Source organism: Seriola aureovittata, chromosome 2 (genome assembly GCF_021018895.1).
Source record: "Seriola aureovittata isolate HTS-2021-v1 ecotype China chromosome 2, ASM2101889v1, whole genome shotgun sequence".
In the NCBI taxonomy this organism is placed as follows: domain Eukaryota; kingdom Metazoa; phylum Chordata; class Actinopteri; order Carangiformes; family Carangidae; genus Seriola; species Seriola aureovittata.
Genome location: NC_079365.1, coordinates 20,108,344 through 20,133,091, shown reverse-complemented (window position 1 = coordinate 20,133,091; position 24,748 = coordinate 20,108,344). Strand labels below are relative to the sequence as shown.

Below are 24,748 nucleotides of genomic sequence, written 5' to 3'. Positions count from 1 at the left end.
TAAAATGCTAATGTCAAGAGTCAATCTGTGTTTACATTACAGTACGAATAGGAGTGGAGGGCATGGAGTTGAACGGAAAGCTGAAAATCGTGATGCGACTTACGTGGAATCCTCCGTTCATTGTCTCTCCGAACCAGACGTGTTTGCGGTCTTTGCTCTTGCTGGACCACCAGTTCTTGCGAGGGATGCTGGAAGGCTTGGGGTAGACGCAGGACTCTCCTGTCTCCATGTTGCAGAAGACCTTGATTGCATCAATAGTGCAGCCCTGATTGGGGTCGATCCAGTACTCTCCTACAGGCAAAGAAACCCCCAAAAAACATTAGCTCTAGGGTGAGATTTCTCCCCTTTTATGTAGCCCCTCTTGGCTGCATAAATAGCTGATTATCATCCAAGCTTTAGTAGATAATGGTATGACATATTGTTATATTTGATATATTGCTATATATGAGCCAAATGCAAACACTCCCAGAGTTTACCAAATTTGAGGTGCCAACATGAAATGCCACATTACTTGTGTCTACTTCATCGCCCCACCCTAATCTGAGCACTTCTTCCCGGTGTCACTCACCGCTCTTCCAGTCAGGATGGCAGAGCTTCAGGTCCCTGCAGGTGCGAGCAGGGTTTTTCTTGGATCCCTCGGGGCTGCGGATGTTCTCGATCTGGTTGTTGAGAGATTTCAAGGTGGCGTCAACCTCAGCATCGTGCTGACGGAGGTTTCCGGAAGCCTGGTCGGCCCTCATGTACCTGAGAGGATCAGGGGACTTCTCAGTCTGACCCAGGCCAGCGAAGGCAGACATATCGATGCCAGGGCCGGGGGGACCAGGAGGACCGGGGGGTCCAGGGTTTCCAGGGGGACCCTGAGCGAAAAAGGAGAGAGAAAGAAAGTCAGAAAGATTATATTTATCACTTCACATGATTAAGGCATTTCTTTTTTTTGTCCAGTCATCGCTCCACTTGTGTATTCTCATTTCTTGCTCACAAATGGAGGATTATTCTTCCCTCTCCAATCAGACTAGACAAGTCCCTCCTCACCTCCCACAATAGGTGCAGGAAATGCTGCCATCTGTTCTGCAATCTGGCCTCTCATTTCAGTTTTCTCAAATTGGACTTCCCTCTCAGTTTGAACAATGAGTGTATCGCAAACAACTTGTGATATGTGATGCCAACAAAAGCTCTCGCTACGTCTTATTTACTTCTTCATCAAACTTATACATCTCATTCAGAAGGTCTTCAGACCCCTTCAGTTTTTTTTGTTTTTTTTACAGTTTGTTCATAAGGCTGCAACATAACAAAATGTGAAAACAGTAGAGGGTCTGAATACTCTCTGAATGCACTGTAGTTGCTTTAAAACTCCCTTTTTCCCAATGAAGTTTTTCTTTCCTTTTTGTTGTTTTGTGTCAAATGTCAATATAATTAAATTCATTGCTTTATTTGCTGTATAATTTAATCTATTCATTGATGGAGTAAGTCTTTTAGTAATCCCTCTTTAATTCCCATTTTAGTATCAATGTCTTCAAGTGGTATCAAGATATTATTCACATGTTTAAACAAAGCAATATTTTATATATTAATTTATATTTCTTTATTGGCCAAGATGTCAGGGTAGTTGTGATTTTGATTTATTAGTGACACAAATTTAGTTAGTTTATGGAACATTTGTTTCTAGAAGCAAAACTGAACCTGCTGCCCCTAAATTGGTCTGATTGGCCAATAGCAGCATGCAATTTCAAACTTGTGCCACATTTCTGGTTTCAAAGCAATGCTGTCATTTAGGGCTTTGGATTTTTGATGCAGTTCTGGTGTAGAAGCCAGAGAACAGATCAAAATCATTACTGCAATGATTCTGATATTTTCCATTCAATTTTTGCTGAATAATGCACCACTTTACTTTACTGCCCTGCCTCCTTCTCAGGTCTTCTTCATAATAACTTACTGTTGCCATTTGTATCTTATTATTTACAGGTGGAGAAAGTTCTGTGGGTACTCACAGCGGGACCGGTCTCTCCAGAGCGACCACGAGGTCCAGGGGGTCCAATGGGTCCTGGCAGACCGTTTGCACCGTCCTTTCCAGCAGGGCCAACAGGTCCAGGGGGTCCCTACATAAACAGACGGAGAAAAAGTCTTGATGTTAAGCTCTAAAGACACTACATGTGAAGTGATATTCCAATATTTTGCTATTGTTTATACTCACTCTTTGTCCAGAAGGTCCAGCAGGTCCAGTAGCACCCTGGTCTCCAGCTTGACCCTAGAACAGATGATGACAGATTTATACATAGTAAATCATCAGACTATTGTAACAAAAAGCGGTGGATGCACATTTATTTATATTCTGGCTAGATGCTTACCGGAGGTCCGGGCAGACCCTGCAGACCAGTGAAGCCTCTGTGTCCCTTCTGTCCTCTCTCACCGCCCTCTCCAGCCTCACCTTTGTCACCACGGGGTCCTTGGGGTCCCTGGGAACAAGAGTAAAGCTTTTTAATTCACCTGTGTTTGCTTGCTGAAGTGTTTCTATCCTGTAAACTCCAAATCTTAATTTCACTCTCGGATGGATAAACCAATTCTGTGTTCAGACTTTTGGTTATGCAAATAATTTAATGCGTGTGCGTGTCTGTCAATGTTCAGAAAGATACGTACAGGCATTCCTCTTGCTCCGGCAGGTCCTGGAGGTCCAGAAGGTCCTTGTGCACCCTGAGAAAGAAAAACAAAAGAGCTACTTATTTTACAGTAGAAACGTAGTGCTCGGGAAATGACTGGAGCAGTATTTTGTACTGACAGTATCTTTTAATATGTGGGGGATTAACATCATCATCTGGTTCTGTTTTTCCCTTTTAAAAGGTGCTCTCACCCAAACACCTACAAATCAGTGTGTGTACATACTGTATACCCATCACCTATGTGCCCTACTGTCCATTTCATAGTTGGTAAAGGAATAGTTGCTTGTTACAAGACCTGTAGGTAATTATTAAGATAAGAATGCAATTTTCCAAAATGTCAAATATGTCTTCTGGAGCAAGACAATTTTGCACAAAGGTTCATTTAAGGAGCAAATAATACAGATTACAAGTAGAACACCTCAGTGAAATGAACTGAATAAATCTGTGAAAAAGGGGAGACATTTTTTCTCTTTAACTACAGGTCAGTTAGACCGTGATAAAACACTTGAGACATCCTCCTCTGTGCTTATGTGCTATCAGACAATATGCTAATTTCCAGCAGGTGAAGAACCCACCTCATTATAATCATGCCTCTTCTCTGCAGGCAATAAAACTTTTCTAAGAAACACCCTGTTGTATTAAGAAAATGGCGACAGTTTCACTTGTGCTGGAGCTACTACTCACAGCCTCTCCTCTGTCTCCCTGTTTGCCGGTAGGACCAACAGGACCGGAGGCACCAGGAGCGCCTGGGGCACCAGGAGCACCAGCAGGACCGGTGTTACCACGATCACCCTGCAGCACAGAGAGCACAAAAGTCAAGTGATGGAAGCTATGAACACAGGATATCCTACCTTTAGCCTGCACTGCAAGTAGAAATGTCGAGATACAGTAAGACTCAGAAATTTCCAAACACATTGAAAAGGAAAACAGCAGCTTCAAGAAAAGAAGTAGTGCTGCGTGCTGTCATCTGACAACAAAAGCTCTTGCACACTGAAAGGATGGACCAATAGCTCTCCAATCGTTTATTTGTGACAACAGGCTAAGATTCTGTTTGAGTTAAAGGTTATTGCATTTTCAGCAATTTAGTCATTTTACAGGCAGTTTAAGAACAGCTCTGGCAAACTGTTGCCTGAATCAATAAAATTCATGGTTTATATTGTTTGAACCAGAGATGCAATCACTGTCCAATAAGTTCATTCATGTCACTAACATTTGCTATCAAAAGCTGACAGGCAAAGGGCCTTAAACAGAATAGGTACAATGATTTGTAATTACAGCACAGAGTGATGGATGTAGTGTCCTGTGTTTCTCACCTTGATTCCAGCTGCACCATCTCTACCAGGAGGTCCATCAGATCCAGGGTTGCCCTGTGAGATGACAGAACAATATCAAGTGTTAATAGCCTCCACCTCCGGCGAGCCAGATGTCCTATTGAATACTGATCAGCTGCATTAATGATACGGTGCAAACACACATGCAAATGTAACATGATGCAAATCGCAGTGCATTTTAATGGACTTGGCCTCCAGACCGAAAATTCTGTCATGTCAGTCTTGGAATATGAATAGTTAAGATCGTCTGTGTGCTGGACATTCTCTGACCTCTCTGCCAGGCTCTCCTCCAGGTCCAGTGAGTCCAGGAGGTCCAACTGGTCCAGGGGGTCCACGGTCTCCAGCGCCACCAGGACCTCCCTGCTTTCCGGGCTCACCCTGAGAGGAGAAGACTCATTAGTACACTTAAACAAAATCTAATAAATCACAATAACATTATAATTTACCTAGAAATAGAACTCATCATATGATTTGCCCGCAGGTCCATTCACTCACACTTTTCACTCTAACATCTAAGTGAGTCACTGTTTGTGGAAACAACCCAGCGAACATAGTTTGGGTAAGATCACCATCCCTACGAACTGTTACAGATATATCTGGCTGATAATATCCTCCATAAACAGATATGTTGTGCAAGTTAAGTCCTCAAATGGAGATGAGGACATTTGGCCTCAGTAGTGGTATTCTCTAAGATCAGCATTGACAACTGCTTAATCGTGCCTTAGAGACCTGATAGCTGATGTTCAACAGGACAGCCTGAAAATCGGATTGTCTGAGTTCATGTGAGAGGTTATTCCCATTTGGACAACAATGAAATCTGTGTCAGAGCACTTCATCCTTATCTTGCCACAGTCTGTCTACATCTTAAAGCTCAGTGTTCTCTGCAGAATTCAAGTGTGAAAATAGGTTAACACCTATTAAAACTAGGTGTTGTAGACATAAAATACAGCATATTTTTGCAACTTCATCTAATCCCCTCAGATTTATTTAGAAACTGGTCTTGGACAATAGTTTTGTAGAAGTTTCCAGAACCTGGTCACTAACTCCAAAGCACAAATGTATTTGAATGGCCCACATTTCGATCCCATTGTGATCTTTGTCATGTTTTAAAATGTTCGCCATGCTGATAGACTCTATGATGACATAAAACGCATGTGTAATATAAAATACAGCAACTGCTCGGCCTATTCATCTCCTCAAATGTATTTAGAAACTGGCTTTGGTAATATTGGAGATGTTTCCAGCAGAGCCGCCATGATTTTCGTCAGTTTGAAAATCAGAAGCAAAGACGAGTGATGCATTCATCCAGTCAGTTGTAGTAATGGTTCGTGTTGATGTCTTAATTAATTACATCGACTAAATCTATTACACAGACCACTTGAAATGCTAATTTACCCACGAACAAGCTACTTAATCTAAAAACTAAATTTATTTACTTTTCTTTTATTTTCAATAGCGACAGAATATTGCCTCAATCCAGAGATACCAAACTCGGAACACCTGCTGCCTTCAAGGAGACCAAACTGTATCTGCACTTCAAACTCCACTTCCGTTATTGAAAGCACATGCTCGACTTGAAACGTTCCTGGGTGAGTTTGGCTTTTTTGGCACCTGTTTCATGCATGCTGATGAATAATTAAAGGTAAGGACATGCCCACTGAGATGTTGTAAGTAGGGGACATGGCTCGTGTCACATATCAGATAGTGAGAGATCTAAGCAGGGGGAGCCGTCTTGTCTCGTGTCACACTGTACATCAAATGGAGTCAGTTCACCAGGAGAGAAGCCCTGGCTCATGTGAGATGTGATTTGACTGTGATCTAATTAGGACAGCAGACTGACAGTCCAGAGCCAGTCTGAGGGTTTCTACACTCACTTGTGCTAAGTGACATTAGGTAGTGTGCTCTTGAGTTCCAGCCTCTAAAAAGTGAGGACTGTGTAGGGCTGTAACTAACAACTATTTTCCTTATCGATAAATCTGCTGATTATTTTCTTGAGTAATCAGAATGTATGAAAGGTAAGTCAGCTTAAACACACTGCACCTTGTGAGAAGACAAGCCAATAGACATGTGTTTTCTTACGCTGCAGTGTGATGAGCTCTCTCAGTCACAGAAGAAAAATGATTGATTGACATTATTAATTACTATTGTGAATCAAATATCTTATACATTTCTACAAAACAAGGGGATTTGAAGATTCCCCCTTGGCCTCTTGGAAATTGTGACGGGCATCTTTCAGTTTTTGTCTGACATTTATTATAGACTAAAAAGTAACCGATAGCTACCGTCTGAATCTGTATATTGATTACTTGAGTAGGTGAACATTATGTTACTTACAGAAGGTCCAGGCAGACCAGGGAAACCTCTCTCACCACGCTGTCCAGGTAGACCGACAATACCGCGCTGACCGGCCAAACCCTGAGGACCTGAAGGACCTGGGGGGCCCTGTGAGGGACAAAAAAAAAAAGAGGCAGAAAACACAGTTAACATGTGGCTAATGTATTGTCATTTGCTGCCATTTATCATTTGTGCCATCAATTCATTTGATTAGAGTTTGTCATTATTTCATTATGTTATTTTTCTTCCTTTCTTTTCATTATTGAGATAAGATAAAAGCACACATGATATTTGAGACTAATACCAGTGATAATATATCGGCCTACGTCCTTTTATTTTACATGAACTCATAACATAAACATAACGCAGCCTTAGATCATTTGAAATTGTAAGATGTACATAATAAAAAGTTGAATGAATAAATAAATAAATATTAAAATAAACTAAGTTAATAAGTTAATAATTAACTTTAAGATCATTTTTTCTAAACCTGTTCGTAATATACGCTATTTTCTTTTTATAATTCCTTCATCTTTTAGCCTTGCCTATTTGGCCAAGAGGTTAGGTGAAAAGATCCATATCACTCTTAGGTCTGTACAGTAAATATTAAGCTCCAGTGAGCAGCCAGTTAGCTTAGCTTAGCTTAGTTTAGCTTAGCATAGCATAAAGACCCAGCGCCTCTAATGGATGGTTTTATGTGTCAGTCCATTTCTTGGCTGGGAGCAGTCACTTCTGGAGTTTTGTTGTTACTGGGATGTTGCACACCAACGGACAAAGACTCCTTTGAGTCACCAAGCATTATAGTTTGTTGACAGATGAATACAACGGAATACAAAGCAGTTTATTTTAAAGCTTGTGTTTTAGCAACATTTTATTTATACCTCTGCTTGCTTCTGTTTCTGTCATGTTTCTTTATGATTTCTGATTTATTTATATCTTCTGTCATTTGCTCCATCTGAGATTTTACAACTCTCAGTCGCAGCAACACACATCAACATCAATCTCTCCATCCATCCTTTCAGGTCTGTTTCATCCACATCACCTCACTCCACTCTGCCACATGTCCTGTGGTGTGCAACACTGAAAGCTCCCCTAACCCATGTTCACAAAAAAAAACAAAACACCTGAGACACACCGTTCAGCTGACAGACAAAGGCCTTGATGTGTTAATACATGGTTCCAGCTTTCATATATGTAATCTATAGGGGGGAAGGGTCTGGACCCAGCAGCTATCTTCATGTTTGAGTATGCAATCATCTGTGATGTGTCATTATCTTGACAGGACTCGTTGTGTGTGTTTATGACGGGTGTGTGCGTAGTGCTAAGTGCAGGAAAGGTAAAAGCCTGAGGTCCTTGTCATCAGTCTGTCACTGGGCCTGTGCTGCCCCGTGCTGTCATGTGTCTTGGTCTGCTATTACAGCCAGTGATGGACACTGACAGCTGTGTGTATTAATGGAGAATGTGCTCAGCTGTTGTCCATTACTGATGAAATTGGCTCTTTGTGCTGACAGAGCGACGTAAAAATCGACAGAAATTTAGAAAACAAACACATTTGATCATTTTCGTCTCCCTGTAATGGACACCTGTGTTCACCTTTGACGATTTTCAAGGAGACGTGCGGTCTGAAGAGCGGCTAAGTATGTGCGCATGTGGGTGCTGGAGGGATTGGAGAGGTATTTCAAGTGTCACAAGGTCAAGAAGTTACAGATGATGTAAAAGCCCAGCTGTGTCTTGAGTAGGTATATGGAGGAATATGATTAAAGAATGACAAACTCACAGGAGGACCATCCTCTCCAGCATCTCCCTTCTCTCCAGAAGTGCCAGCAGGACCGCGGAGCCCAGCGTCACCCTGTCTGCCTGGAGGTCCACCATCTCCCCTCACTCCTTTGGGTCCATCTTTGCCAGGAGGGCCGGCAGGACCAGCAGGTCCAGGATTACCCTGAGAAGTGTAAGAATAACATACATTAAATGGAGTGACAATATATGTCAATTCTATGGTGTACAAGCCCTTATACACAAGCAATCATGTCTCTATTATTTCAATGAGCCATAGGGCATCTGTGTATCTTTAAATAACTTTTAATAACACATATCACACATTAGCAGATTTACATAATCAGACTTGTTTCTCACAATATGTTGCACTTCTTTTTATCAAGTCTATAAAAAATATTCTAAACAAGCTACAACAAATCCCACTGCGCTGGTAGTGTTTATGTGCTGGAACAGCAAGTGTAAGTGCTTTAGAGGGGCAAATTAAAAAGGCTTCCTGGGTGACAGTAAGTCAGGTGGCATTTAGGAAACACTGTATCTGTTCTGCTGCACCAGTTCTTCTTTGTAAAGCATAAATCAAGCCCATTTTTCTTCTTCTTTCCCATACTTGGGGTTATATCCATAAAGCTTCTTTTCCCATATTACCAGACATTATCTATTTGACATTTATTTTTACTAGAGGTCTACGTAAAAGTAGCGTAGATCAGAAAAATGTCTATCAAATAATGTAGAAAATATCTACATCAATGTCATATGTCTGTTTTTTGGTATCAACACTATAACTGTATTTTTCTCATATGTATACAGACTCAGTTGGATGGATGCAGACTGAACTTACATTGGGACCAGGGGGTCCAACACGGCCAGCAGCTCCAGGGAAACCAGTGGCACCCTGACAGAGAAAGATTCATTTAGATAAAGCCAAAAATAATTTCACAAAATAATGGTTCCTGCACATGCTACTATGAGACAAAGATGAAAAGCATTTTTAAAAAGTCACTTACAGGAGGTCCCTGAGCACCACGAGCACCTTTAGGTCCAGAAACACCTGTAGGACCCTGCAAGAGAAAAGCACATTACTGTCTGACATTTGTTTTATGTTTTAGAGAGGGCAATATAAACCTAAATCTAAAAAACACTTTCAGTTGCCGTGAAATAATGCTGGAATATATTCAGTTGACGGGGAGGTTGTCTGCCTCAGATCATTTTTTATTCTGCCCGGTGTGGCACAATCAGTGACAAGGACAGCTTTCAACCTGGCGTGACGTTCGCCCCTCCACAGATGAAAATAAAGGATGATTTTTCTTCTGATTTGTGCATTTTTCTCTTCTCATAAAAAAGACTGTCAGTCAGTGTCTGTCTTGCTGTTGTTTATAAACCCTCATTATTTAGGGATTAGACAAAGCAAAAAAAAAAAAGACTGTTCGGTTCAGCGTGTAAAATAAAAAATAAAAAATCTAGAGTGACACCCACTGCAGGTCCAGGGGCACCAGATGGTCCTTGGGGTCCAGGGGCACCAGCGTCTCCCTTCTGTCCAGATTCTCCCTGCTCTCCCTTGGTTCCAGGTTGACCGTCAGCTCCCTGAAAGAAAAAGACACAAACAGTTATGTTACATGTCGGTCATCAAAACAACAAATGTTCATATTTGTGAATGAGCTATTTGTTAAAAACCGAGGATGGTGCTACTTGATATCCTAAAATGAATTTGGTTAAAGGGGCAGTCTGCTAGTGTTGCACATACAAGATCAGTTAACTAACTAGTCATGGTTAATGGTTGGTGTGAAAACAGCTGTGCTGTATAATGTTTTCTGTGGCTTTATAAGAGGATTAATGACAGAAAACCTGCATTACAAATTACAGGTGTGGATTATTTCTCGGGCATGGAAAGTCAAATGAAAATATGCTACTGAGTTGCACTATGGAAATCGTAGGATCCAGTGTTTTTGGAGCTTGAGGTACACTAAAAGTCTGTATATTTTATCCTCTGCTACTTTGATTTTGACCATTATTTTTTAAATGTGTCCCCGTCAGCCTTCCAACTTTGTGGAAGTGCAATATCAAATTGATGAAGTATCCCTTCAGGGTGGGGAATGCATACATAACTGTATGCTTTAAATCTCAGTCAAATCGGTATGAAACCACGACACATTACAACCACTACACTTTATCATCTACACTGAAGATTCGAACTTCAGGTGAAAAAGTAGCAAAGTACAATTTTCAGGTACTCGTACTTTACTTGAGTTTCATTTTCTGGTGCTTTATACTTCTACTCCACTACAATAATACAATATCTTTATTGACGAGTTACTCGGCAGATTCAGAGTAATAACACAAAATATGATCAATAAATAAATTATGATGTATTATTATAGATAATGATAAGACTTTGATCCTGTGGGGAAATTCACAAACTACCCAGCAGAATATAGTAGAGATAAGCCCGAGCTTTACCAACTGAAACATTACAGTAATGTCCACAACACGTGCTTTAAGTAGATTTTGACATTAATATTTTTCTACAATGCAGTGTATACCTTTACTCAAATAAAAGACCAGAGCACTTCTTCCATATTAACAAATGGGGAATTTGTAAAGTGACGCCATGTAATATTTGAAAGAAGAAATTATTACATATTACTATATTTACTAATATTAATATTACTCTTACGAATTAAATAAAACACAACTTTGCTCAATTGAATACATTCTGATAGAACATTTGATGGGCCTGATTAGCTCGTGGTGGCTAATGTTAGCAAACTTTGTATAGATATTGTTTGCTCACTGACTTTATGATTGCTGCTGCTGCTGCTGCTGCTGCTGCTGCTGCTGCTGCAGTGCATTTTAGCATTCGTCTCAACTGTGTAACTGTCACTGTGGCCACAGCGGCTGGTGTTACATATTATATGATATTATATTTACTGTGGAAAAAACATGCTTCAAAACAGAAAAGAAGTGCAGAAGGTGATTAGTTTTCTTTCAGCTTTTATTTTTGTTGTGATGGCTTCAACAGCAATTAAAAGCCTACGACTGTCAAAAGATTTAAAGGGCGCCGCTGATGTTTTGTACAACATCTATGTCTGTGTTCAGTCAGTGAAGTGAGAAGCTGTGATGTTACAGCCTGTGAGCTGTGAACCAAAAATATTTAGACACCTTGTAGTGTTACTCATCCTGACATAAATTCAATAATTAATCATAGTGCAACCTAGAAAAAAAAACACATATGATAGATTGTGTTGTCAGCACAACATTGATGAAACTCCATTTGGAAGGATGCAGCTTATTAAAAACATTTAGTTGATGACGGCCTGGAGTCTTTGGGAGGAACTAAATGGATGAGTGATGTGAAGACTTCCGACTATCTACACACTCATCTCTCTCCGCTGAATAATACACTGAGGAAACTCTGCCAAGATAAAAAATGATTCGGTGAGGGCTGAAACAGAGGTGAACGTATAAGGATATTCAAGTGTTCCCAGATAGTGCTAATAAAAATCAAAGCTTGTCAGGTTGACGCTAGTCATCTCAGAGCTTGTGACTATACAAAGCTGGAATCTCATTTTTCCAGGAAACAAAGCATGAAGTGATGTTTTGAATCCTCTTTTTATTTATAGAAAACAATAGCAACACTTTCACTGTAACTTGATTTGATTATTATGTTGTATATCTACTGTATTGTGTATTTCTATACCTCTGGAATAGGTTATATATACAATTAAATATTACATCTTTTTTTACACTGGAAGAGTTAGTAATTACTGTGCTTATTTTTTCTCTAACTTTTGTTACTGGTTTTAAAAGGGTGCTAGTTATAGTGCTTTTAAGTTTAATATATGTGTATTATATTTTTAATTTCTGTCCTTCACATACTTATCTCCCTCTTTTATGTGTAAATATAAATACTTATGACTTAATGGAGATTCAACTTAGATTTTTTAAATTTAGATTAAAATTTTTATTGCTATGACTTAACAAGTCAAGAAGTCGCACATTGCTCAAAGGCTGTAGAGGACATGTCATGACATTAAGTCTACGGCTCTGCAGTGATGTTCTTCAGATTTCTACAGACCTATGAGCTGGTCACTGTTGTGTTTTTGTTACTTACAGGGGGTCCAGCAAATCCAGCAGGCCCAGGAGGTCCAGTCTCACCCCTGTCACCCTGAAAGAAGAGAAGCAAGAAAAACTCAATGGGTAGTCCGGGCTGCAACGCTGTGTGAGCAAGTGAGGGAAACGTAAATGTGTTCTTTCTGAAATCCAACAACACAACAACTCAGATGTACTCTGTTTTAAAACTATCATCTCTGATCTTTCTGGCTCTAAAGGATAACTCACTTCTGAAAAGTGTTAAATTGGATAAAATCAATCTCTACCTGGTAGTGTACTACAAGGCACTACAGGCGCACTAAATTCATACTCTGAGCTTTTTCTTTCTTTTTTTTTTCTTTTACTATGACAACGACATCCCACTTGTTAAATAAACTGATACTAGTTATTAAACTGTGACACTTACAGGCGCACCGCGGGTACCAGGAGCTCCAGAAGGACCAGCAGGACCAGATTCTCCCTGAAAGGAAAGACAGCATCAAGCCATAAACACTGGGTTCAGATACACTGTCAGTGACAGGTATGGCCTTCATATCTCATACACTTAAAACAATAAACCATGTCAAAAAGAAATGATACAAACTAAATTAGTATTAATAGATTACAAAGAAAATTTCAACTCACATTTAGACTTAAAAGAAAAATGATGCAGCACTCACCTTCTCACCGTTGGGGCCAGAGGGACCTGGAGGACCGATGGGACCAGTGAGACCCTGTGACAGGAAACAGGAAAGGGTGTAAAAACTTTGTTAAAAAGTTTGAACCAGCACGAGAATTAACATTTTATCTTGAACTCAGCTCTGAAGCACTGAACACCCCTGTTTGTAAAAAAGAAAAGACTTGAACTGCAGCAAGTCAATACATTCTGTCCATAATCAACACTGACCATTATCGTTTATGAAAAACAAAAATGGATGGCAATGACTCACTCTGGCACCGTCTTTGCCGGGAGCACCTTCAGGTCCTTTCTCTCCAATGTCACCCTATGGGGTTAAAAAACACAAAACAAATCAGTCACCTGACAGTCGTAGGCATAAAACTTCAACTCAATATTTAACATTTTTTATTCTGTTATTAACACTTTGTTCTCATCATGACTTACTCTGTCTCCTTTAGGTCCGGGAATGCCAGCAGCTCCTCTCTCTCCAGGCATACCCTGCAGGCCGGGGGGTCCTTGAGCTCCAGCGGCACCGGCAGGTCCAATGGCTCCCTATGACGGAGGAGAAATAAATGGAGATGGATTCATGCAGTATCCTGAAGTTACTGTATATGATGTAAGCGCCTGCTACAGATGTGAGGAGGTGCCGTTTGCGTAGTGATGCATTCAAGGTTTTGCGCTGAAACCTTGACTTTTGTTGAGAATGTTTTTGCTGTCACATTTCAGATTGCTTTTGCCAAGACTTTGTGTTTATTTACACACGAGTCAGAAATACAAAAATGCTGCTCTTATAGAGTGAGAACGCATCCACTTCAACAAAACAGACAATCTGTCTCAGCAAGTTCTGCTCAAGGTTATCAATTGATGGAAAGGAAAGAAAAAAACAGCTGTTAAATATTAATCACCTGACACAGGCTGTTCACTTTCTGGATTAAAATAAACTTTAGCCAACTCTTTTGACCAAAAAGTCAGTCAATCAGTTTTGGATATAAAAAATATCTCAAATTCTATGTGTTCCTTTTAAAGCTGTATTTTAAAGAAAGAATGGGGAGTTTGATCATAAAAAAAAAAAAAAATTCTATTCGACATATCAAAGCCAAGAAAATGGAAGGAAATGCAGGCTTTGATTTTGTTCATAAGTGGCTCCACTAGGCCCACTCCTGGTCAGAAGTTGTCAGGCTTATCAGGGCTGCTTTCTGCTGCAGCCTCAGACTGAAGATCAGACATACATCTCCAGTCATTAAACTGTAGCCACAAGGCTCTTGCAGCCTCCATGTTGGCTATGAATGCATTAAAACTGTACATCAGCCCCCTTAGTTCCAATACAATGTGTCTTGAGCAACAAATCCTTCTGAATCTTTCTCATATTTCCTGCTTCACCCTCCACAACCTCTCTGTTGATTTCTCCTCCATCACTCATGTCAGCTCTATAATCCTCATCCTCTCTATCCACTCCTGTCTGACCTCAAGGGGAAGAAAACCTATGAACTGGGATTAAAATCTGACCCGATAACAAATCAAGAGTGGGAACTGCAGCCGCTCTGAGCTCTTTCTCTACTTACAGTGCTGTTGTGAGAAATTACTGCAGTGACTGAAATGTGTTGATGGCTGATAAACGAGTGACTGTGCAACTTGGTTGGAAATACACTGGGTTACCTGGTGTTTAGGGAACATATAGAAAATATTATTTCTCTTTAAAATACTCACATTTTTTATGAACTCATTAAAATGTAGTATTCCAATACAGGTAAATTGAATCCTGCAGATCCTTATTATGGTGATAATATAGTTCTTTATTCAAATGATGCAGGGTTCCCTGCAGTGTGTACATATAGTGTTTATACAGGTACAGTATGCATCATCCAGTGATATAGTGTTTATATCCAGATATGTGTGCACAGTTTGTATGCTTGTATGGCCATACAGTGTGTATATGACTATATATGGAGTATATGTGACTGGATGTCTATGTGCACATAGACGTTTTGCTTAATTCAAATAATTAATGATCAATAACTAATTGTATGAATAAATTCACAAAAAAGCAAAGATTAGAGGAGAGTTGAAAAAAATAGCACAGGTTTATGTGGCAGAAATGTTTGTTTTTTTCCTTTCCTCTCCTGTTAATCACTTTGTGACGCCTCAGGTTACTCGTCCAAAACCCTAGTTTGTGGACTGCTCCCCCGAGGCCACCAGAGCGCCCCATAATTAATACAGTTCTATAAAATTAGACATTTGCCTTCAGGTAAACTGAGCAGAGGTGTTATTTCATACAGCCAAAAGACTGTCAACTACTAACTACTAACAGATCACAAGATGTGTCAGGATCTGGGTGGTTGACTTCCTCCCACAGAAAATTTTTAGGCTACATGTACACAATTCAGGCAATTATTATTCAATCACATGCTCCGATTGCTGTGTTTCTGCAGCTGAATGCGATAACATGATGATATCAAATCTGGCGTAAGTACCACAGAATCATATTTGCCAGAGGTGTGAGTACATCTCAGGGAATAACATTTAATAATTTGAAAACTTTCCAAATGCTGGACTCACCTTGGGTCCGTCAGTTCCAGGAGTTCCAGGAAGACCTCTGGGTCCCTGCAGACCCTGAGGACCAGCAGCTCCTCTCTCTCCGGGGAAACCACGCTCTCCCTGAACAGTGACACAACGAAAATTAGCGGGCATGTCTGACAATCAGTCGAGTTAAAGTTAAAGTTAAATCAAGACGGTCAACTTACTCTGGGGCCAGTGGCACCGGCAGCTCCACCCTCTCCAGGAACACCCTGAAACGATAAAAAGAAAGACAGGTTCAGGGAAAAGATGAGTGGGATCAGTGTCTGACAAGTCAAGCAATAAATACGTAAAAAAAGGGGAACTACTACAACCAGTACTAGTACTACTACTGGTAGATTTAGTAATACTCTAGACTGGCTTGCAGCTTTTCCATTCACAGTGAAACAACATTGTAAATAGACACAAGATCTGTAAGAGAAAATGTTCAGAATCACTGAAATGGTGGAGCAACAAACTGCTTTTATTAATTTTTATTATTATTTATTTTCTATTATTTATACAGGGTAAGTATACCAGAATATACCTGCTCTCATACAGCAACATCGGGTTAACAGTTTAGTAGAAAAATACTAATGCTGTCAGGTGGGAGTTAAGTACATGTAATTACAGCATCCACCAAATTACTTTCAGGATCTCTTCTCGTCAAGCCTATGATAGATTAATACCAGTATTTCCACTGCGATTATGTGACCTTACAAGATGTATTTCACCAAACAAGTGCACCCACCTGGTCTCCAGGCTTGCCTCCCTCGCCAGGGGGGCCAGGAGGTCCAGGCAGACCCTGTTTATGGAAGAGAAACAAACAGTTGTAATACAGTCATTTTTAATCAGGTCAGAGTGTACTGATGTCTGCTCAGTAGAATACCAGATATAAAGTGAGTGATGTTTTTATTTGTTACACTGTAAAAACAGTGATACATTTACTACTAATACACTTACTACTACTAAACCGCTAATGGTTTGTGAAGACAGACTCACCTGGAAGCCAGAGGGACCGGGCTGTCCTTGCTCTCCTCTCTCTCCAGCAGGGCCCTACGTAGATAATCCATAATTCATGATCACAGTCAACTTCTATCATTAACTAAATGTCAGCAATTTCACATCAGACTTTGATGGTTAATATGGTGGGAAAATATTGCTAAACTTGCCATTAATGCAGCTCTGATAACGATCAATATCATATGAATAATTTTGATTTTACATATCAGGTTAACTCAGGTCAAATAGGCTTAATTTTGTTTAAACAGAAACTTCAAAACAAGCTGAAAGTCTGTGAGTCAGTGACGCCATCTGACAATATTCAGACATTTGTGTCAAAGCCTTTTTTTCCCCCCCAGACAGAGCTATGATCGAGGCAGTCTAGGAAATAGAGATATCGTTGGGTTGCTTCTAAGTGTAGACTCAGAAAAGGGAAAGATAATATCAGTGTTGAAGCTATTGGAGTGGGATGGGGAGGGAGGTGTGAGATACGTACAGCAGGGCCAGGGGGTCCAGCAGGGCCGGTTTCTCCATCTTTGCCAGGCAGACCCTGAGGAGAGGAAGAAAGAGAGTGAGGAGGGAGGAGGGGGCAACAAATAGATAGATATCAACAGTTAAGCCAAAGGTGATGCTATTAACTGGAAAGACATCTGATAGCTATAATTGAGCTTTTCAACATGCTTCTCATGTGGAAGCTGAACTACAGACGTAACGGTAGATCAGTGGTGAGTCACAGTAGATAGAGAGTACAAAACTTTCTGTATATTTGAACAGAAACTTTCAATTTGATCTGTTTAAATAAATATTCCTGTATAGTCTGTTAAATCAATCATAGGCTGGTTGACTTTTTGAAATTGCAGCCCATGTTGGATAAATGTGGAACACACCAGTGAAAAAACTTACTCTCAGACCAGGAGCTCCAGATAGTCCTTTCTCACCAGACTTGCCAGACTCACCCTAATCACAACACAAACAAAATGCAGCGGTTAGTCAAAAGGCCACGGCTGATTTGCTTTGTCCTGTACCTATTTTAGGAGCAGAGAGGGTACATGTGATATTGAATAGCATAGAAATGTTCAGCAGTAATCCAGGAGAATAGGCATAGAGTGTATTTCTGATTTAGAAGGTCTATAGGCCCACATCTATGATATTAAAACAGTAGAACACTTTACAGATAACTTTAGCTGTAGTACTGTACTTACAGTCGCTCCCTTGGGTCCGGGGAATCCCATGACACCAGGCTGTCCACGGGCTCCCTGTGGGCCGGGGGGTCCTGGACGTCCATCCTCACCAGGAGCTCCCTGGTGAAGTAAAGTCAAGTCAATTTAGTTACAGAGCACGGTTGCAAAGTGCTTTACAGAGAAATAAAAAAAGAAATCTAAGCAATAGACAGTATAAGCAGACATGTAGTCAGGATCACATTTGTACAAAAATAAAAGCAGTTGTAAAAAGATGGGTCTGATAGCGAGGGCTAAACTGTTACAACATCTGGGGCAAAAAGCGGAAAATGCTAAATCACGACTGTATTTTGACTAGAGATGTGAAGTGCAGAGGAAGTAATTTCTCAGAGGATCTTGCCAAAACTGGTGCTGTAGGTTTGGAGTGGGGTCTAACAGAGAAATTTCCAGCAACATATCAAATAATCTCTCCTAATCAATCTGTCCATATGCCAGTCCCTCAGTCAGAAGAATTAAACAACTGCTTAATCTGAAAGTAAACTTAACTGGTTAAACCAATGTTTTATTGAGATACAGTCCCTGAACGAAAATAATTTTTTTTAAAGTGAACATAATATTTATTTAGCCTATATGAAAAAGAGTTAGGAAACAGACTGGGCTGAAAACACACTTCAGGATTAAGCTTTATCATGAGAAACAGGAGCCTGTCTAGCCAAACAGAGTTTGGTGAGTACAGTGTGTCAGACTTTGTTGCTCTAAAAAACAGGATAGTTGAACCTGCTTGAAACACAAACACCACTGGGGATGAGGCTGGTGGATAATGGGTGGATAAATCTCCTGCAATTTGATTTGAAACCACTTATGAGTCATTATGTGATGAGAGCACATTTGATAAAATGATGAGTCTCTCCTGTTTGTAATATAAAACCAAAACAAAAAAACATATAGCCCATAATACTGCATGGAGATATGTGCTGTGTTATCAAGACACAACTACATTATTGTTGTTACAGGATAAAAACAGTTTGTAAAAGCACTTACAGAAGGTCCAACTTTGCCTTGAGGACCAGCGTCACCAGGGCGTCCAGTCAGGCCCTGTCAGGGAAGAAACATAGTCGAAATCCAGATGAGTCATCAGACATGTGCTAAATAAAGGTGGGAACATATGGCACTGTGGGAAACTGTTTTACACCTCTGATTGGCCGTGTGTGCAAGAAGCGACAGTTCAACACCTGCTGATGGAAATGAGTAAGAACTGAAACATGAATGAGGGATCAGCTTGGTTCACTGCAGGTGCAGTTTGGGAGATAAAATCACTACAGGAAGAGCAAATGCAAAATAGTACACTCCCTGTGAAATCAGCTGTATCAGGCCTTCTGTGGCTGCAGACAAGCGTCAGGGTCAGCTTGGTTTAGAGATTTTCTAAACTAACTAAAAATCTGTTTCTCGCTCTTGGGAAGGACAACTGAATATGTCAAAAAGTTGTATAAAAACCTTTCGTGGCTCCCGATGGAGCTGTGTGAAAAATATCTGATAAACATACTCAAATGATATCATTTGAGTCAGCGTCGGCTGGGGCTGAGGACTACAAATTTGAAAATGAAAAAAAATCTGCGGGTGCAGAGTGGGAAATAAGCTCACTCCTTATCTCTGCTTGAGGCTAGCAGCTCAGGGCTACGTTAGCCGCAACTATTATAACACACCTGAATCTCTGACCAACCTGTTGGTGGTCGTGCTGCATTGTGTGTTATGTAGGCACCTGGTTTAAACAAGGTTTTCAGTTTATCTCTGTGAGTCTCCTAAATTTATGAAAGTGCACCACTAAATCACGGGAGCATCCATTCAAGTGTTCATTCATGAGCTGAGATAAATCTCCCACTTCTTAAGCTAAATTAACCATAAAAACTCAATTGTCACAAAGCTTAAAATGGGGCTGTTTTTCTTACAGCATGAAAATGTACTTTTTGGAGATACAAGGTTTTTACACGATAAGAAAGGGTGTGGGGAGCTGAGAATTAAAATACAACAACAAATTAGGACTGAGCCGTATCTGCAGCTAGATAATAATTTGTTAAATCACCATATTATAACGTTTTATCTTCAGTTGCAGTGTGTAATCTGAAGAATGGGTGACATCTGACACTGTGTGTATTGTACTGATATTGACTCTTATGACAATTATTATTTCTGCAGATCACAAACATCCAGATCTGTGATAAAAGCACTGTAGATAAACGACAAACTTACCCTGGCACCAGGCAGACCAGACTCTCCAGGACGGCCGGGGTCACCGTTAGCACCCTTAGGACCACTAGCACCAGCGGGTCCACGCTCACCGGGGGCTCCCTGTGTTAGGAGAAAGAATATAAAACAGGAGTTGGTCACTCAGTTAATCACTAAAGAGGCAACGCTTCAATTCTCAAACCGCAGAGGAAATGAGTTTCCCTTTTAATAGTGCAAAGGAGTTTCATTGACCTGCTGGAGATGAGAAGATTAAATTTTGACAGACTCATTTTGGTATAAATGAAATTGTGTGGGGAGAAGATAATGTTAAATGAGATGCTGGCTTTGCTGATATGGGACATGTAGGTCACTAGTGCATGACTGGCTTATGAGCCATGCTGCCATCTTGAGGCCACATGGTGGAGTTACATGTATTACTGAAACATGATGAAACAGGCGCGCTGACAAATTTCCCTCTTTGCTCGTCACAGGAAAAAAGTGATTTATTAAGTTCTCTCGTCAGTTAGGCTGCTGATCTGAGTCCAGCGTGAACCACGAGGAAGCGTTTCACTTATTACACGCCTCATCGACTACATCATTTCAAAACTGTAAGCCACTTTGTGCACTTTAACTTCATTTGAGATTTATTCTGACTTAATGAGGGGAAAAATTATCTCTGAGAGAGGTCGTCAGGGACAACTGATGCTGAAAATATTCAAAAGATGCTGAGTGCTTTATCCATTTTTTTCTTTCTTGCCCTTACCATGGCGCAGTCAAATATGACTAATGAGAAATGCTTTTTAGTAATTCCCAAATAATTAGTTCTTAATTCTTTATTCCCAGGTTGGAGCTCTGACTCCATTTCTCAGCTTTAAAATGCTAATTATCTATGTAAACACTGTGGAGCCATGAAGGTAAAGCTACAGTATGAAAACCTTCCTCCTTTGGTCTTTCATTTTGAAATGAATTGTATGTGTCAGAAAGCCAACTGTTTGGGGTAAAAATTATGTAACAACATCAGTGACACATTATGTTGTAGAAATAAATAATTTAGTTTTGATTCTTTATTATTATTTATCTAAAATATAATGCAGTTTTGTAGACCATTTGTTTATTTATGGCTTTTTGAGAACTGCTCACATTAAATTGTCTGTATAGCTTAAATTATCACTGTTCTGCAAATTTTTCTCAAACTGTTGTTTCACCTGTTATTTCATCTATATGTTTACACATGTATAATATTAACATGCAGCAGGTTGTTTTGGTATTTTAACAACTAACACCAGATATGAACTAAAATCCTGATTGTACTAAAGTGTTGTTCAAGGAAATCAACTGAAATATACTGTATGCCCCAGTTGTTTGTAATGATGCTGTGAAGCAGTTTGAGGCCAAATTGTTTTCCTCAGCTCAGTGCTGACTGCTGCTAAATTGAAAGTTGCCAGGGGGCAGCATTATAAATGGCTGATCAGTTTTAATAAACAAATTATTTTTTGTCCAAAGCAAGAGTATGAAGACCAGAAGAAACAATAACACGTAATCAAGGTACCATCTTTATGAGACAGAACAGTATCTACATTAAATTTAGTTTTTTTCCCGGTTTGTGCAAGGTTTTTGCAGAGATATGTAATCCATTGTGAATGACAGTTGCGTGGATGTGGATTTATTTTCTGGCAAGAGGGAGAATGTATACAGGCCTGTTTGAAGCCCTGGGAGTTCTGAGTCTCCGCTCTCCCAAGAGTGCCACAGCAGAGTAATGTCACTTCTCATATAATACAAGACAGATGACACAACACCACAACAGTGGAACAGCGAGAGCCTTATCTTTTTATGGTTGGATTTGAGGGTTATCAAATCACATTGAGTGAAATTGAATTTCAGTTTATGGTGATGTGATTTTTAATCAATATGCGTCCGGCAGGATGTGACAATGTTGTGATTAGATGATTCAGAAATGTCAGTTGACAAAAAAAAAACAAAAAAACAAAGTAATTGCCAATGGCAATTTTCAAATCCAATTTGAAGCAGATGGAATATGTTAATTATCGGTTTCACAGATTTAAACCCGTGACACACACACAGCTGCATCATTTCAAGCTCTCAGCCTTTCTCGTCCAGATCGGTATCCTCTAAATACATCTGTTCGTTTTCTCTTTCAGAGCAGATTTTCTGTTCCGACAGCAATAATAAAATCTCTTCTCAGAAATGACTGACAATATGATGATACTCACCTTGGGACCAGCCAGACCATCTTGACCAGGGAAACCACGGTTACCGGGGGCTCCCTACACAGAAAACATAAAACCACAGTCAAGGTTATGATTACAACAACAGTATCAACAAAGCAAGAACAATATAAGTCAATGAATCTCTTGAAGAGGTTCCCTGGTGGTATCAAACTAAATACGGAAGACTTTAATTCTATCAAATTTTGATTTGATTGAAATTATCCATCTTCCAAACATAGAAACTGTTTCACTTTTATATTTTTCATATTGTCTCCAAATGCGCAATATACACGCCAATGCAATACATTCCTGATTCAATAGCGACAAAAACTTCCATGTATGAATTTTGTGGGTCAAACCTCTTCTGTGTGATGTGATATATGTGACATATTAATAGATCTATAACATAAAAACATGTGACAACCTTTGATCTAAGAATCTACACAACAGGGAACCTGTTATTCTTTTATTCAATAAGGTACTGTACCAGAGTGGTGCAATACAGCAAGCATTTTTTAAAACATAGAAAATAAGCTGGTTTAAGTACTTACTCTCTCTCCAGGAGGTCCAAGTGGTCCAGCAGCACCGGGCTCACCCCTGGGTCCTCTCTTGCCCTCTTCTCCCTGTGGGCCATGTGCTCCCTGAGGACCAGCTGGTCCCTGCAAAACACATTCGTAAAAGACTGTGTTAATACAGGAAAAGATTTTGTTTTTATCACATATCTAAAGCCTATGTGAAAACCTTCAGGAGCACCAGTTCTTTTCAGTGTCATAACTGTTGAACTCAGCCTTCACTGTGTTAGTTATTGTTATGCATACTTATCATTTGGTACAGTGTTTACATACTGTATCAGTGGATTTGGATTTTTTGAATAGATGAAGAATCAGGGAATACAGGGACAATTAAAAGACAACAAAACAAAACTCACAAGTTCTCCTTTTGGTCCAGCCTCTCCCTTGAATCCTGGAATACCTGGGTCTCCCTAAACAGCAACACACAGACGGACAAGCGAGAGGGAGAGTGAGAGAGAGAAAGCAGCAGGTTGTTTTTTTGTTTTTTCTTTCAGTTCCATTTCATTATTTGGAAGATGGAATCAGCAGCTGATATTGTCTGGGAACTGGGAATAACTTTGGACCTAAATTGTTTCCAAGCAACACAACTCCAATGACAGGGACTATCTGTGGTTCACGCATGATTCAGTGAGTACATACAGATGTTCCTTTGGGCCCGAGAGGTCCAGTAGCTCCCTGAGGCCCGGGAGGCCCACGAGGTCCTGGGAAACCAGGAGCACCAGCGATACCAGGAGCACCCTTCAGAGAGAGAAACAGACATGAAGCCAGTCAGCTAATTGGTCACTTAACCATCCATCTAACTGGATGTAGATTTACATTTCAATATGTTTAAATGATTATAAATCAGATGTACATTCTGCACTATAAAAGCATCGATGACAACAATGGTGACACAATTGCGATGTTCAACTATCTCATGTCACACTTTAGAGATGCAGTAGAAAGCTCAGTGTGAGGTTTTTCTTTTCATGGGTCGGATTCAGACTGACCAATAACTATGACTTCAGACTGATGATGTGAAACGTTGCAATTTAATTTACAATACTATGGGTCTGGCGTTCTGTATTGCAACTGCAATTATATCATAGTTATAGATTATGTACACTAAAGCAGTTCTGAGACTGACTGTGAGGAAAGCACTTTTACTGTTCAACAGCTAAATGGAAAAATATGCAGTGAGAAGGAGGCAGTTTGAAATACAGACAAATAGCTGCTTTAAACTTACAGATGATCCTTTAGCTCCAGGGATGCCATCAGTACCGGGGTTGCCCTGTAAAGACACAGTGACAAAGCAAGTCAATACACTGCAATAACTGGTCCTGATTCAGTTATTGTTCTGGCACTGTTTGCGCTAATCAACAATAATAGAAATAATAAAAATATAAACTCATATGACACAAAGAGATATATTTAAAATCTGTTATTTTACATAAAGTAATGCTTGGTAATGTTAAGTTTTTCCTTTTAAATAAATGTTTATAGCATCACTTACAGAAGCGCCAGAAGGTCCAGATGATCCAGGAGTGCCAGACTCTCCACGAGGTCCCTGAGCACCCTCAGGTCCACGAGCACCAGTAGGACCAGCTTCTCCCTGATCAGCAACACAGAAGAAAGAAAAAAAATTATAAATGCGGGAAAAGATCGTTGGAAGTTTAAGTACATCTAATAATTGGCAACCAGCTAAAAAAAGCAGACAAATCCTACAGAAAACAGAAAGAAATTAAGTGATGATAAATATCTCTTTTACAGGATAAAGCTTAGACATGGATAACAGGAGATTAGGTTTAACCTGAACATGAACTGACTTTCAATGCAGTCATTTAAAAAAATATATAATCTCAAATACTATATGTATTAGAATGGAGGTTTATCTAGCACATATGCACAACACAGCCCTAAAATACACAATGTCAGTGCCATAACTCTCTATTTCTGACCATAAGCCTGGTTCAGAAAAGTATATAAAACCTAAAATAAATTTAAAAACTGCTGCTACTAATGTTTAGACATTATTAGACAAAAATGTCTGGAATGCAGGAAAAGATATTTTATGACAGAACAGTAGTTATGTTTAGGGTGATATGAATGAAATCAATATCCCAATTTTATTTAAAATATTTTTCCAATATTTAAAC

General features: G+C 39.8%; 1 protein-coding gene and 2 long non-coding RNA genes across 6 annotated transcripts in view; 2 read left to right on the top strand and 1 right to left on the bottom strand.

Moving 5' to 3' along the window:
- Positions 1 to 24,748, bottom strand: part of col2a1b (collagen, type II, alpha 1b) — a 49,596-nt gene that overhangs the window by 2,466 nt on the left and 22,382 nt on the right. For 2 of the 3 annotated variants that reach the window (XM_056364121.1, XM_056364128.1), the window contains 34 exons: positions 24,106 to 24,204; positions 23,839 to 23,883; positions 23,253 to 23,351; positions 22,970 to 23,023; positions 22,593 to 22,700; positions 22,045 to 22,098; positions 19,838 to 19,936; positions 18,632 to 18,685; positions 17,615 to 17,713; positions 17,316 to 17,369; positions 16,909 to 16,962; positions 16,413 to 16,466; positions 16,162 to 16,215; positions 15,599 to 15,643; positions 15,414 to 15,512; positions 13,302 to 13,409; positions 13,129 to 13,182; positions 12,859 to 12,912; positions 12,606 to 12,659; positions 12,201 to 12,254; positions 9,566 to 9,673; positions 9,097 to 9,150; positions 8,931 to 8,984; positions 8,097 to 8,258; positions 6,320 to 6,427; positions 4,256 to 4,363; positions 3,968 to 4,021; positions 3,339 to 3,446; positions 2,635 to 2,688; positions 2,346 to 2,453; positions 2,192 to 2,245; positions 1,989 to 2,096; positions 569 to 857; positions 104 to 291 (listed from right to left, as the gene is read on the bottom strand). In XM_056364121.1, coding sequence (XP_056220096.1) covers positions 104 to 291; positions 569 to 857; positions 1,989 to 2,096; positions 2,192 to 2,245; positions 2,346 to 2,453; positions 2,635 to 2,688; positions 3,339 to 3,446; positions 3,968 to 4,021; positions 4,256 to 4,363; positions 6,320 to 6,427; positions 8,097 to 8,258; positions 8,931 to 8,984; positions 9,097 to 9,150; positions 9,566 to 9,673; positions 12,201 to 12,254; positions 12,606 to 12,659; positions 12,859 to 12,912; positions 13,129 to 13,182; positions 13,302 to 13,409; positions 15,414 to 15,512; positions 15,599 to 15,643; positions 16,162 to 16,215; positions 16,413 to 16,466; positions 16,909 to 16,962; positions 17,316 to 17,369; positions 17,615 to 17,713; positions 18,632 to 18,685; positions 19,838 to 19,936; positions 22,045 to 22,098; positions 22,593 to 22,700; positions 22,970 to 23,023; positions 23,253 to 23,351; positions 23,839 to 23,883; positions 24,106 to 24,204 — 2,952 coding nt within the window. The remainder of the gene's footprint in view (positions 1 to 103; positions 292 to 568; positions 858 to 1,988; positions 2,097 to 2,191; positions 2,246 to 2,345; positions 2,454 to 2,634; positions 2,689 to 3,338; positions 3,447 to 3,967; positions 4,022 to 4,255; positions 4,364 to 6,319; positions 6,428 to 8,096; positions 8,259 to 8,930; positions 8,985 to 9,096; positions 9,151 to 9,565; positions 9,674 to 12,200; positions 12,255 to 12,605; positions 12,660 to 12,858; positions 12,913 to 13,128; positions 13,183 to 13,301; positions 13,410 to 15,413; positions 15,513 to 15,598; positions 15,644 to 16,161; positions 16,216 to 16,412; positions 16,467 to 16,908; positions 16,963 to 17,315; positions 17,370 to 17,614; positions 17,714 to 18,631; positions 18,686 to 19,837; positions 19,937 to 22,044; positions 22,099 to 22,592; positions 22,701 to 22,969; positions 23,024 to 23,252; positions 23,352 to 23,838; positions 23,884 to 24,105; positions 24,205 to 24,748) is intronic. The other variant, XM_056364138.1, reaches the window with a different exon arrangement.
- LOC130161137 (uncharacterized) lies at positions 4,042 to 9,485 on the top strand. Of its 2 annotated transcripts, none has more exons than XR_008826099.1 (4): positions 4,042 to 4,116; positions 5,442 to 5,574; positions 8,117 to 8,267; positions 8,900 to 9,485. It is a non-coding gene; the product is annotated as an uncharacterized LOC130161137 (long non-coding RNA). The 2 variants fall into 2 exon arrangements; XR_008826098.1 differs by lacking the exon at positions 4,042 to 4,116 and adding an exon at positions 4,374 to 4,544.
- On the top strand, positions 9,592 to 14,873 carry LOC130161145 (uncharacterized). The gene is made up of 4 exons (XR_008826100.1): positions 9,592 to 9,695; positions 12,203 to 12,316; positions 12,608 to 12,719; positions 13,316 to 14,873. It is a non-coding gene; the product is annotated as an uncharacterized LOC130161145 (long non-coding RNA).